Here is a 13,190-nt window from a genome sequence, read left to right as displayed (position 1 = left end):
AGCGTATCTATAGTACTATCTAGCTTTAAGCTTCTAATTAGAATAAGTTTAATAAAAGTCTACTTAATAATAACCTATATAGGCTTAATAGTATTTTTATAGCTACTTTTAACTTATTCTAGTACTTTTATAATAGCTTTATTACTTAGTAGTTAGATAAAGAACTTTTCTTCTCTAACTTCTAGTATAATAACCTACTACTTAATAATAATCTACTTACTTTATATATATCTAGTATATAGTATAATAATTTACTACTTAATAATAACTTATATAACTTCTATACTTTAAGTACTATAACTATTCTCTATAAGCTATAAACTTATAAGAAAGCTATAAATATACTCTAAGCTACTAGTTAGTATAATACTACTTAGGCTAAGCTTAACTCTTTTCTTGCTAAGAAAGTATATAAAGTTATTCTACTTCTCTCTAGAACTAAGTCTATTTCTTCTAAGTTTATCTATAAAGCTAAACTTACTCTAACTAGTAAAATTATAAAGCTTAAGACTTATATTATTACTTAAAGTTTTTAGTAGTAACTAAGTATTAATTATATAAAAAAGTTCTTACCTACTATAAAATCTTTATTTATATATACACTTCTAGTAATCTATAGTTTTCTTTAGTAGACTATCTTCTAAGTAGATATATATATTATATTTCTTAATACTAAGCTTAAGAAGTAGGTTTACTATATACTACTACTACCTATTATCTTACTAAAAGAATATATTTAGCTTTTTTAGAAATCTCTTTATAGATTAGTATAGTTCTCTTAAGTTTAGTATTAACTTCTTATAAGTAAACTTAAAAATATAAGATTTTATACTTTACTTTATAACTTATATATTTATATTTATACTTAAGATACTATTATTATCTTTATTTATATTAATAATATTTAAATCTACACGCTATATAATAATACTATTACTTAGTTTAAGACTTAGCTTTCTAAATTCTTTATTATTATATTTAAAAACTTAGATACTTTATATCTTAGTATATATATTAAGTATACTAGCTAAAGTAGTATTAAGATTTATTAGGCTAAATATATATATTATATACTTAATTAGTATAGCTTTTAAAACCTCTCTATTACTACTAACTTATATAATTATAAAGTAAAGCTTATATATAATAATAATACTAAGTCTATATCTACTTTTAAGAAGTAATACTTCTAGATATTTAGCTCTCTTAACTATATACTTATTATAATATAAGTTAATCTTATCTATACTACTTCTCTATATAAGCGCTTTAATATAAACTCTTTATAGATATATATTAATAGTATTATATAAGTATACTTATATATTAGTAGTATATAAAACTTAAGTATTATATACTTTTTATAGTAAAAGCCTTACTTTATTAGCTATATTAATATAAACTAGGCTAGTTACGTAGACTTATAGCGTTCTACTACTAGATATATTTTTACTCTAGCTAATAGCTCTATTTTCTAGTTATCTACTATATAGAAGATTATTATATAGTCTATATATAAAATAGAATATATAGTACTAAAAGAGGCTATTAAAGAAGCTTTCTAGCTTTAAGTATTTATTAATAACTTTAGCGTTAGCTTTTACTTTAGTACTATTTTAATTTATATAAATAATTAGTTTACTATAAAGCTATTTAAGAATTTAGAGTTTTATTAATATACTAAATATATTAATATCTATTACTATTTTCTTTACTAATATATTTAGAATAGAACTATATTTATAGAATAGATTAGTAGTAAGAATAACTTTATAGATATACTTACTAAGCTACTAGATTCTACTAAGTTTACTACTATATATAAGATTCTTAGTTTTATTTACTAAGACTTTCTATATAGTATAGAGTAAGGCTTTCTATATCTTACTATAAGTATAGTTAATATTATATCTTAAAACTATATAAGTAATAATAATAGAGCTCTTACTCTATAAACTATTTTTCTTTAAAATACTTATAAAAATACTAACTATATAAAAGCTTTTATATTAGAGTAGCTTTTTTAAAAGTTTAGTATTACTTTAAAATATAAAGAAGCCTAGTATAAGTATATTAGTACTTAGTATATAAACTAAATATATATAAAGAAGATTAAAAATCTAAATAAAAAGAAATTTATTACTCTATATAGTAGTATCTAGACTACGCTTTACTTTAAGCGCACTACTTTATATAATAATAATAACTCTATCTAGTAGCTTTACTATAGTAAGTAACTTAAAAACGCTTATAATTCTAATATAAACTACTTCTATTATAGTACTATACTTTAACTTACTTTTATAGTTTTTTATTTTCTTTTTTTTTTATTTACTTTATAATAAGTTTTAGAAAGGCTATTAGTTAGAATTTTATTACGTAATTTACTTACTAGCGTTGCTCTAGTAGTATATATATAGGGCTTCCTTCCTCTTACATAGAATAATTATTATATCTTTCTCTTCTTATTCTATATTATGCTAGCGTCTACAAAGGGAACGCCTGTATTGCCTTTATACCATTTCTCCCAGCCTGCTTAGTCGTCTTCCCACTCTACTGCGTCGAATTTGAGATTCTGTGGGAGGTTCATGGAGGTGTGTAGTGTAGTCATAGTTGTCTGTCTGTAGAGTTCTCTGAAAACAATCTCTCGGACCCAACCGTAGACGCTATTGGATGCCTTGGCTTCGGTAAAATCGGTACTGCCGCGATTGTAATCTACAACTTTCTGCAGTGCTTCGCGTACGGAGAACATGCCCGCACTAAAGTAGGCAGACATGCGTGACGTGCTATTTGCGGCAGGATTTGAGCGTGTAGCGGCGTAGTGGTCAATTTGCTTTAGGAACGCATCCATTCGTTGTGCTGCTGCATCGTGACCGACAGGCCACAGCTTCCGTATCCTCTTCTTGTCTTCTTCCGACTCGAATTGCTTGTCTTTTGCAGGCTGGGGCACGGCTGTATCGAAGAGACTTTTTAGCTCCTTCTTCGCAGAGGGAGCATTTGCGGTAGGTGAAGGGTTAGTGTCAAGCAATTCCGGCTCGTCTTTCAGCCTCTCGAGCCACGCTTTGAAGAAGGGTGTAAAGACTTTCATGGGTGTCCCAGCGCCTGTAAGCATTGTACCAGGCTCGACAACGGTCTGGTCATGGTACAATGAGACTTGAATACCATCCCCAGCTGTTTGGCAGAGTTTCAAATCCCTCCGCATCTCATCAATCTCGTACTCCAAGTTGCCAAACACGTGTGAAATCTCCCACTTTTTCATCCAATCCACTGCTGTCTGTACGATCTTCTTCCTATCCTCGCACTCTAGGAAGACTAGCGGTATGTTCAATTCCTTGAGCTCTTTCTGCATGATGCGCAATCCCTCGCACATGAAGTCGACCCTTGCAGAGCTAGTCCCATGCCACGACTCGTCTGCAGCGCAATTGACGTAAAAACACACGAGAGGCTTCCTCGCACTTTGGGCAAGCTCGGAAGCATGATGCAGCGCGGTGTTATCTTGAATGCGGAGATCTTTTGGACGAAACCAATGCGCTACCTTTGTCACAACCTTGATTTCCTCTTGTGCACCGAGGGCTTCTTGAACTTGATCGTAGGGAAGATTATTATCTACTCGTTTCGCGCGTTTGAGAGTCGTATGCCCGAGTTCAGAGCGTTCGTATGATGTTCTTTTGGACATGTTCGTATGCGCCTGGGATTTGTTCGGCTGTGCGGGCTTTTTTGGCGGTGCTCTACTTTGGAAAAGAGTCGCGTGTTGAAACGCGCGGATCGGTAGTCGTGCTTTGACACTAACACATCTAAATTGAGCAGCTGCCGGCCTAGGTAGAGTTTGCAATAAGAAGACGCGTTCGAAGGAAGGCATTGAACATGCGCTATGCGCTTAGGCGTACCTTTGTACCTGATCATCGATAAACCTTAGACTAAGGGTTCAGAGTGGTGACGTCGGCGGACCACCCAACCACACCAACTAGAGCCGATCAAGACGTTACCCTGATGGACACCTGGCGTCGAACACCAATCGAAGGCATGCCTGTCGGCGTTTCAGACACAAGATCTGGAGAGATCCTTGGTTCCCGCTGCATTTCGCGATCTGTCGCCGCTTCCTGGGATTTTGGTGCTTTGCATAGGGCTGCATTCGATTCAGGGTTCCAGGCGACGACGGTGGATGTGAGCACGCGACAAACTACGCTGCTAGTGCGAGGTGTTAATGCGACCGACATAATTCCGCTCTAACGCGCAGACAAGGAGTTGCATAATTTCCATGTTGGAGTTTTGTTGGTCTGACAGATTGACCGCAGCCGAACCATGCCAGCCGGGCACGGTGCCTAGTTGCTGACACGTGATGCGAGTCTTTCGGACTGCGATCAAGCTCTCTTCCTTGAGCTCGTCGGCACCATATCCGTCGACGAGCTAGGCTAGCAAAGCTTTGTCGTGTTGTGTCGCTGGCCCTCACTACGATGGCGAATGGAATTGCCCCGTCCGGAGCACACCGTAGGCATCGAAATCCCAGCCGCTCGCAATACCCCATCGCCAAGGGAAAATCTACGGGGATACCAATTTTGGTTTCCACGAGAGAACCATTGAATAGCGAATCAGATCATAGCTGTGCGGAACGTGACGCCAAGATGTACCAAGCCACGCCAAGTCCTCATCCTCCAGCCTTCCAATAACTGGCAGGAACGTGCATGTCTTTCCCAATGAGGCAGCTCGTTAAGATTCTCGATGATGACAGTGGCTCGCGGCGCGGACCAGGCCAGCGGAATGGAGACTGGGCCCAGGTAGCCGGAGTCTTCCTCTCGAGCAGTAAGAGCGCTGTGTTATCGCACGAGGGACGGGAAAAGGCACTTAATGCACCTTGTACTGAGAGGAAGGCATGCCTCGGGTATGAAATGTGGACGCTAGTAGCTTGATACGCGGGACATAGTCTGATTCGTCTTGATGCATCTATGCAGGTCCGGGAAGCTCTGTGAGCTTATAAAGGTTGGAGCAACAGCTTCCCAGAATGTCGGTTCATCGCACTTTTGAGAGTCTTGCCCACCTACTGATCTCTCAATCGCGTTCGTTATGAAGTGTACATGCTCAGCTGTCGTGGCTGCAGCCCTTTTGGTCGGGTCTGTCTCCGCGCAGACATTCCGCCGTCTGGGAGCTTGCCCAACGCTCGGTTGCGTGTTCCCTCCTGACCAGTAAGCATGCAGATTGAACGAGCTCAGAGAGCTCAATTGCTGATACACAACTCAGGGCCGACTTTCTTGCGGGCCAGTACTTCGACATCCGTCTAGAAGTTCACCAGCCAAGGAACGGATCCGAGTTCATCGGTCTACCTCTGGATGAGCAGTTTACCTTCACTCTTGGAAAGAAGGGCGAGGAAGCGAAGCTAGTAACAGAGTTTTTCAACCTCGAAGAACCCAATTTGGAGAAGTGGAACTTCACATGGTACGAAGACCTCTTCGCACGCGACGCGGCAATGAAAACCCTCGTCAACGTTGCCTCTAAAGCCTACCGCCGCATCGCTCTTTACGAACCTGGCGAGTACACTGCTACCCTCAACTATAACAATGGAAGCAAGACGGAAGCTACTTGGCTCGTTCGCGACCTGGCTGAGGAGCGCAAGGCCAAGAACATTATTCTCTTCATCGGTGACGGAATGACCACAAACATGATCACAGCTGCTCGTTTGATCGGCCATAAGCAGGTCAACGGCAAATACCAATCTCTCATGGCCATGGACAAATTCCCTGTCGTTGGCCACCAGATGACCCACTCGATCGACAGCTTCATCACCGACTCCGCTAACTCTGCTGCTGCGCTCAACACTGGTCACAAGTCAACAGTCAACTGTTTGAACGTTTATGCGGTACGTGTCTTCCATCTCGTTGCGCAATTGTATTTATCATCATTTTACTAACAAATAGTATAGGACAGTAGCAAGGATCCTTTTGACGACCCGAAGGTTGAGAGCATTGCTGAGATCTTTCATCGTCTTACCGGAGGTCACGTAGGAATAGTATCGACAGCATACATTGCGGATGCTACCCCCGCTGCCTTGGTATCGCACACCCGTCTCCGTAGCGAGTATGGAGCTATCGTCGATACCTACCTCAATGGTGTCGGCCAGAACTGGACGAAAGTTCCTCTAGATGTCATTTTCGGTGGTGGCGCCGAGCAGTTCTACCCGTCTGAACTTGGAGGAGTCACGTATCAGGACAAGAACTACTATGATGAGTTTGCCGCGCAGGACTATCAGATCATCCAGAACCGCACTGCTCTGCTCTCTGCCAGCAATGAGGAAAAGGCTCTCGGTATCTTCACCACCTCCAATATGGCCAAGTGGCTCGACCGCAATGTCTACCGTGACAACCTCAACCAATCGCTTTCCCCTACTGGAGATGAGACACCCGCTCTTGATCAGCCGGGTCTCAAAGAGATGACCCTCAAGGCCATTGACATCCTCGAAACCCGCTCAGGTGACAAAGGATGGTTCCTTATGTCAGAAGCCGCCAGCATTGACAAGATGATGCATGTTCTCGACTATGATCGCGCACTCGGTGAACTTCTCGAACTCGACGACACGGTGAAGGCCACTATTGACCACCTCAACTCCACCAACTGCCTCAAGGAGACTCTGATCCTTGTCACTGCCGACCACGGCCATGGCTTCGATGTCATGGGCTCCGTTGACACCCACTATCTAGCTGCTCAAAACGTCGACCGCAAGAAACGCAAGTAATACCCATGTACGAACTGTTGCGAGACATTAACTGACTTCGTACAGGCAATGCTGTGGGGACGTACGAGCAATCTGGCGAATCCCAATACATCAACACCGGCAATCTGACGTACACAGATTCTAACTTCCCGTCGACTTGGGAGCCCAGATTCAGCTTGTTTCAGGGGTTAATGGCAGATCCTGATCGTCGGGAGAATTGGTCCGTCCGCAAGAGCGGTCCCCGCGAGCCCGCCGTCGAAATCGAAGAGGATAGCGACGACAACTACGCTAACCCTGAGGATGGCGAGGACGGTATCTTGCTCAATGGTACGCTGCCGGTCGAGAACGACCAAGGTGTGCATTCGTTGACGGATGTGCCTGTCTATGCCATGGGCCCATGCCAGGAGCTCTTCCAGGGGACATACAACAGCATTGATATCTTCTACAACATGGCGACTTGCTTTGGCCTAGGAAGAGGCAAGCCTAGTACTGAAGAGTAGAGCGTCTTTTTAGATGGGGTGTCGAAGAGAGAAGAGCTGTGCAGGGTTCATAACCACGTGGACGATGATGATGTTGTGGTAGTACTAAAATTACGTCTGCTCTAGGGTAGTTGTAATGTATTCTTGGTGATGATATTACTTCGTGCAACATTTGAGTTGTCCTTGGTTCGAGCTTAAAGTGTGTTCACACATCTTCATCGCAGGAAAAAGCTGCCATGGAAAGTGATGTGAAAAAGTCTTTAGTTGCTTTTCGCGATTGCCATAGTTATCAGAATTTGATCATTCATTAGTTTTTACGTGTTGGGGTGGAACATGAACAGACGGGTGCTGCATGAAAGCGTCACAGTGTTGTTATGTAACCAATATCCTGAGAAGGTCTTTGGTTTTTGTTGTCACTAGGAAAGCCACTGTGGAGCCAAATGCTATCACAGTTCATGGCAACAGCACCCTAACAACACAGTTCCTGCGAATGTCACGGCCAACCAAGCAGATTGCCTCGCGCCTACTAAGGTTTCCACGGGTATCGGTAGCGTCCATCAGTTCCGTAACGAACGTAAGGCTCGACTTCACTTGGACGAAATCATTAGCACCACTTGATAAGAATCCATCCTCACACCGAGAGCAGTGTATTCTCACAACTCCCGCCTATTCTTGGCCAGTTCAACTTGTTGGCGTAGGTTCGGCGCCGTGGTGCTAGCCTCGCCGCTTTGAACGCCCTGCTCCATATCGGCAGCCCACAACGCAGCGCCAACGGTGTTTGTGAAGGAAAAGAAGATTCCGGCAATCGGGACGAGTTCGAGGAGGACAGCTGGGATGCCGAAACTATGCAAGGTTAGTGGTCTGAATATGACTACACGTAGACGGACCGACCTAGCATATGCGGCCTTGCGCTCGTCAATGAAGCGCTCCTTCTCCTGCTTCTTCATCTGCTTGAGTTGGAAGTAGCGGGCATGTGCGGTGGGACCAAACTTGCGTCCTTGGAGGATGACGAATAGTACGGTGCCCACGACTGGGATGAAGTTGAGCGGAAGGTACATGAAGTATCGGATGATGGCGCTGGGGGCGAATTTTGCGAAAGGCTTCGAGACGAGCTTGCCCAGTTTCGCAACAGGGTCAGTTCCCGACTTTACCTGGCGCTCTTTGGAAACTAATGTGGTCTGGTTGCGGCTGACCAAGGTTGAATCAAAGGTATCAATAAGCGCTTCGTCAATGAGGAAGTTCTTGCTGAGAACCGAGAAGATAGTGGACGACTCGCTGAGTACGAGCAGAACCGTGGTGAAGACTGCGAGTGGTCCGTTGAAAAGGGTGAGAAGTGCGACTTGGGGAATGTATGTGACGGCAAACATGAGCACGGTGACACCAAGACCGAGCGAGACAGTAGGGACCAGTTTCGCAGCGAGAGGCTTCCATAGAGCACGGTGTGTGAAGAAGTACGCAATGCCCTTGGGTCATGTCAGTGTTGTGCTTTGAATGCAATCCCCTAGTGTGGTCGAGAGGGCCGAAAAGCACTCCCAGACCGGCCTCTCCAGGCAAACGTCGATGCAATGTAGGTAGCAAGGATTCAGACGCGTACCTTGAAAGGGTAGAGATATGCGGCCGAGCGGACAGCTTCTGAGGCAAGCTGTCTAGCTTGGTTGAAGTCTTCCTTGGCGACTTCCTTGACCTTGTCGGGTACTCTCACTCTGGACTCTGACATGGTTGCAACGGATAGATCGGAAAGGTTAAGAAGATTAGGAAGTAGGGAAAGGCGTCTGAGTCGTGATGGAAGACAAGTGGTGTTCCCTTGCCCAGGTGTTGGTGGGGTGAAGCTATGGAATGTGGAAAACTACGTCATAATCGCGCACTTGGCCCAAGCTCCAATCCTAACAACGCGGACTCTGTCCCTGCGCCAACTACGTCGTTTGAGCAGATAACTTGTTACCGCAGGAGAGAAGAAACCCGAGAGATGGTACATGTTGATTGTATAAAATGCCAATAAGGCAAGCTGGGACGGTAGCGGATCAGTGCAAGGCACGTCATACAGTGCTGGTTTTGCGCATTTGCTTTGAGGTGCAGGGAATCCTGCGTAATTGCAATGTCAGGGCAATTTGCTGTCCCGCTGATGCTGCAATAGTTCAGAATAGTCCACCTATGGGCGATGGCTCAGGAATGCATTTCCAAGGCACAAGTTCAGGAGTGAGTCCATGCCGGATTCGCACGCTTCTAGGCCCTTGACAAAGTCCCCACCGTGGCCATTGTGCCAGGTAAATGTGGCGGTGTTATCAAGATTTTACAGAAGATCTGCTACAAACACGCGTCAAGGACCAAAAATCCGATGCAAGACAGGGTAAATCAGGAATTGAAGACGTGGCTAAGCTTTCCTCTTCCCCACTTTCCATGCACCGGATCGCAAAATGACGCAGCGCCAGCCGCGTGCTAGCCCCCACCACAACCGAACCGGACATTGGCTAGCTGCATCCGTCGCGAAGCCCCTCATCGAGGGTCCAGCGCTGGAGTGGCTGATGTAATTAGCCAAATCTTGTGGCAGCGGCAGACAGGAGAGAACGCCACGGCAGGTATAAGCTGAGGGATTAGGGAAAGAATACCGACCCATGGCCGGTTGGGGCTTGCAATGGCCACGTTTGAAAACAACAGGCACATCGTGCATGACGTCCGACACGAGTTGAGCCAGGTATTCACCAGTGGCTGTGCTAGGGGATAGAGCCAAACGCCTCGTATACTCGAAAAAGCTGCGCGGATGTGCAGCCTACGTTGGGATAAAATCAGCAATTTAGAAAGTGTAGCGTCAATGTAGGCTTCAGCGTGGTCAGCACTTCCTTCGATCAAGGTGCCAAGACCAAAGTAGGAAACAGGGATGTGAGCAGTGACTGCCCAGGTGCCGTTTGTACGACGTGTGCTGATGCAAAGGCATGACGTAGGACCATGGGTCTCTCTGACTTTGGCCCTCGCCTGTAGTGTATATATTGGACCACCAGCGCTTACTTTTGGTGACCATCTACGCAACGACGACCACCACACCCACGCAACACTCTAATCAACTTCATTCAAGCCCAATCAGCTATCTATACCACCTCTTATTCAAACTTCACACCGCGATCATGTCAGGAGTGATGGACAAAGTTAAGGCCAAGGTCGACCAGGTGATGCACAAGGACAAGACCCATGGTAAGCACTTCCTGCAGACTGCCGAGGGCCTGAAGACCACCGTCAGCTACTCACACTTCTCTAGATGATCCCACCGGTCCTCACAGCTCTCATACTGCCAACACTGCCGATCCTACTGTACCTAATACTTCCAATGCTACCACTGGCACTGGGGGCTTCTCCGGTACCCACCATGGCTCTGGTGTAAGCACTGGCCTCGGTACTTCTGGTAGCCATGGCGAGCGCAACCCCGAGTACACATCTCCTACCCATGGTTCTACGGGTCTTGGGTCATCAGCCACTCATGGGAGCACTAGTCTCGGGTCCTCAACTACCCATGGCTCTACCTCTCACAATGACCCTACCGGTCCTCACGGCTCCCACACGATGAACAAGGCTGATCCCCGGGTCGACTCCGACCGTCTTGGAAACGCCGGTAACACTGCTGGCGCAGGCGGTTATGGTGCTGGACAGTATACTGAGTCCCACGGCACCCATGGTACTACTGGCAGCGGCCTCACCGGCACAGGGCTCGGCTCTTCGACTACTGGAGCTTACAGCTCAGGTAACAGCAGTGGACTGACTGGTGGTCACGGCACTGCCGATTTCAACGACCCAACTGGTCCCCACAGCTCACGCATGGCCAACCAGGCTGACCCCCGCGTCGGTGGTGTTGGTAGCACTGGAGCTGGCGCATACAACACTACTGGAACCGGTCTCACCGGCCATAGCACTACCGGTGGTCTTGGACACTCCCACAACGACCCTACCGGCCCCCACGGCTCCCACATGGCCAACTCTGCCGACCCGCGTGTTGGGGGTGTAGGTAGCACTGGCGGTCTTGGCCACTCTCACAATGACCCCACTGGTCCTCACAGCTCTCACATGGCCAACTCGGCCGACCCGCGTGTCGGAGGTGTAGGCAGTACAGGCACAGGAGCCTACGGCAGCAACGCTGGCGGCATCGGCTCAGGCAACATGGGCCAAGGAGGATACACCACAGGTGAGCACGTCAAGACCGTCCCAGGGGAGGTCGAGGGAACAGGCCGTGACAACCTCTCTCACCGCAATAACGAGAGTGGCGATCTTCCCAAGGCCCTCACCGAGCCTGTTTCCCACGCTGAGCCTCACTCTTCTCTGCAACATGACCAACACGTTTCAGGTGGCGCTCACGGCACTCATGGTACCACTGATGTTCACGGCAAGCCATCCATGATGGACAAGCTGAGTAAGTCTTCCCCATGCGGTTGAAAGTTGGATTGACGCTGACAAGACACTCTAGACCCCAAGAAGGACGCTGACCACGACGGCAAGACTGGCATCATGGACTAGATTTGTCGTCGTCTTTTTGCCATCTCACTCGTAGTGTGTTGCGAGAGCAAGTCACATGGTGGTTTTGATGGTGTGATTTGCATGAATACCCCCAAGTAGCGTAGTAGCTCAATGAATAGTAATCTCCCTGTCAATTTGGTTCTGTCGCAGTGCTCGCTCTTGATGAGCAATGTTATACTTGTCTGTTATATGCATCCATGATGCTGTTAACATAGATCTGTGATTTCGCATGTACTCGCACATGGGGTATATCCTCGTCAGTGCACTCAGATCAAGTGTATATACTCCGTGCAATGGTGTCGAAATTATAAGAAGTTTGATTAGGGGGTATCATTACTTTTTGCACAAACTTGCCAATGCATACGGCGACCACTCGCTCGCCGTATGACGGGAGTGAATTCAAATATTCAGAGGTTTCGAGATGTGTCGCACAGCCCAATGGACTCTGTGAAAACCCATGGCCATGAAATCACTTGGCTTTTCCCTTGCCCCCCTTCCTGTTTCCTTTACCACCAATCCCTTTCTTCTTGTTTTGGTTCAACGAGCCATCAAGAAGCGCGCTAAAAGTCTCACTCCGCGTCTTGGGCGCGCGATCTGGGGTCGGCACTACAGGCTCGTCTTCCTGTGAGTTTTGCGTCGAAAGCCTCTTGTTCCTCGTCCTCGTTACGCGCTCCTCTGCTCTTGAGGGTGTTGCAAGGCTGACTGTGTCCAAGTCCTGCCTGGTCTTTGTTGTCTTGTTGTCTCTCTTTGCGGGGCGACGGCGCTTTTTGGGCTGCGGTGTGGCGGTATCTGGCGCGGGTTCTTGTTGCGATTCGGCAGCTGCGTCGACGCGAGCTTTCTTGGGAGCCGGCTCTGCTTGGTCGGAGCCTTGCAGGACGTGGCTGTCCGAATAGTCGTCCTGAGCATTGAGCTCATCGACAGCCCTCTTGCTGGACGTGGCGTCAGTAGACTCGAGGGCGTTGCCGTCGGAGTCGAATTTCTTGTTGATGTTTTGAGCCTTGAGGTGGGCGCGGGCCTTCTCCTTGGCCATGCGCTCCTGCCGCTCCAAGTCGTACCTGTCGTTGCCAGCCAGGCCGTGCTTGATGAAGCGTTGGGCGGCGCCAAGGTCTAGTCGCGCTCTGCCCTCGGCGCTGCCCATGACGCCGCGGTCCTTGATGTGCTTGATCTTGCTGTTGTACTGCTTGAGACGGGCAATTTCCTTGAAGACATGGTGTTGCGTGGCATTGACGCCCGACGCCTTGAGCACGGAGAAGAGAATAGCTTCGATGGCGTATGCGGACATGCAGTAGAACTCTGCCTTGTCGAGGAGCGGGAGAGAGGACGCGGTCGTGTGAAGAGGCGCGGCCAGCAGAGGGTCGAGCGCGGCGGTGAGCTCATCGATGTTGACTTCGAGGTCCTCGACGAGGTCGGGGAGGTCGGTCTGCGGGTCCATGGTGGTGATGGAGGTCAAGCGGTCGCATGCGCACGCCAAAGAAAAGTAGCGGGCCGAGCGCTCCGACGTGCAAGCGTCG

The 13,190-nt window shown here is 46.7% G+C and overlaps 6 protein-coding genes across 6 annotated transcripts; 3 read left to right on the top strand and 3 right to left on the bottom strand.

The window, feature by feature from the left end:
• Nucleotides 1-2,536: 2,536 nt before the first annotated feature.
• Nucleotides 2,537-3,676, bottom strand: J4E85_001116 (uncharacterized protein; the record flags this gene model as incomplete). Its single annotated transcript, XM_051465404.1, has 1 exon — nt 2,537-3,676. One exon carries the CDS (start codon nt 3,674-3,676, stop codon nt 2,537-2,539), a length of 1,140 nt encoding a protein of 379 aa, XP_051329961.1.
• Nucleotides 3,677-5,061: 1,385 nt separating this feature from the next.
• Nucleotides 5,062-7,203, top strand: J4E85_001115 (uncharacterized protein; the record flags this gene model as incomplete). The annotated part of the gene is made up of 4 exons (XM_051465403.1): nt 5,062-5,180; nt 5,236-5,851; nt 5,915-6,716; nt 6,770-7,203. 4 exons carry the CDS (start codon nt 5,062-5,064, stop codon nt 7,201-7,203), a joined length of 1,971 nt encoding a protein of 656 aa, XP_051329960.1.
• Nucleotides 7,204-7,835: 632 nt separating this feature from the next.
• Nucleotides 7,836-8,899, bottom strand: J4E85_001114 (uncharacterized protein; the record flags this gene model as incomplete). The annotated part of the gene is made up of 3 exons (XM_051465402.1): nt 7,836-8,025; nt 8,074-8,645; nt 8,777-8,899. 3 exons carry the CDS (start codon nt 8,897-8,899, stop codon nt 7,836-7,838), a joined length of 885 nt encoding a protein of 294 aa, XP_051329959.1.
• A 1,402-nt stretch (nt 8,900-10,301) lies between these two features.
• Nucleotides 10,302-10,555, top strand: J4E85_001113 (uncharacterized protein; the record flags this gene model as incomplete). The annotated part of the gene is made up of 2 exons (XM_051465401.1): nt 10,302-10,409; nt 10,433-10,555. 2 exons carry the CDS (start codon nt 10,302-10,304, stop codon nt 10,553-10,555), a joined length of 231 nt encoding a protein of 76 aa, XP_051329958.1.
• A 179-nt stretch (nt 10,556-10,734) lies between these two features.
• On the top strand, nt 10,735-11,679 carry J4E85_001112 (uncharacterized protein; the record flags this gene model as incomplete). Its single annotated transcript, XM_051465400.1, has 2 exons — nt 10,735-11,575; nt 11,630-11,679. 2 exons carry the CDS (start codon nt 10,735-10,737, stop codon nt 11,677-11,679), a joined length of 891 nt encoding a protein of 296 aa, XP_051329957.1.
• A 469-nt stretch (nt 11,680-12,148) lies between these two features.
• On the bottom strand, nt 12,149-13,111 carry J4E85_001111 (uncharacterized protein; the record flags this gene model as incomplete). Its single annotated transcript, XM_051465399.1, has 1 exon — nt 12,149-13,111. One exon carries the CDS (start codon nt 13,109-13,111, stop codon nt 12,149-12,151), a length of 963 nt encoding a protein of 320 aa, XP_051329956.1.
• Between the last annotated feature and the right edge of the window lie 79 nt (nt 13,112-13,190).

Source organism: Alternaria conjuncta (assembly GCF_024043145.1).
Source record: "Alternaria conjuncta strain BMP 0040 chromosome Unknown scaffold_2, whole genome shotgun sequence".
NCBI lineage: Eukaryota > Fungi > Ascomycota > Dothideomycetes > Pleosporales > Pleosporaceae > Alternaria > Alternaria conjuncta.
This window is presented reverse-complemented; position numbering and strand designations above follow the sequence as displayed.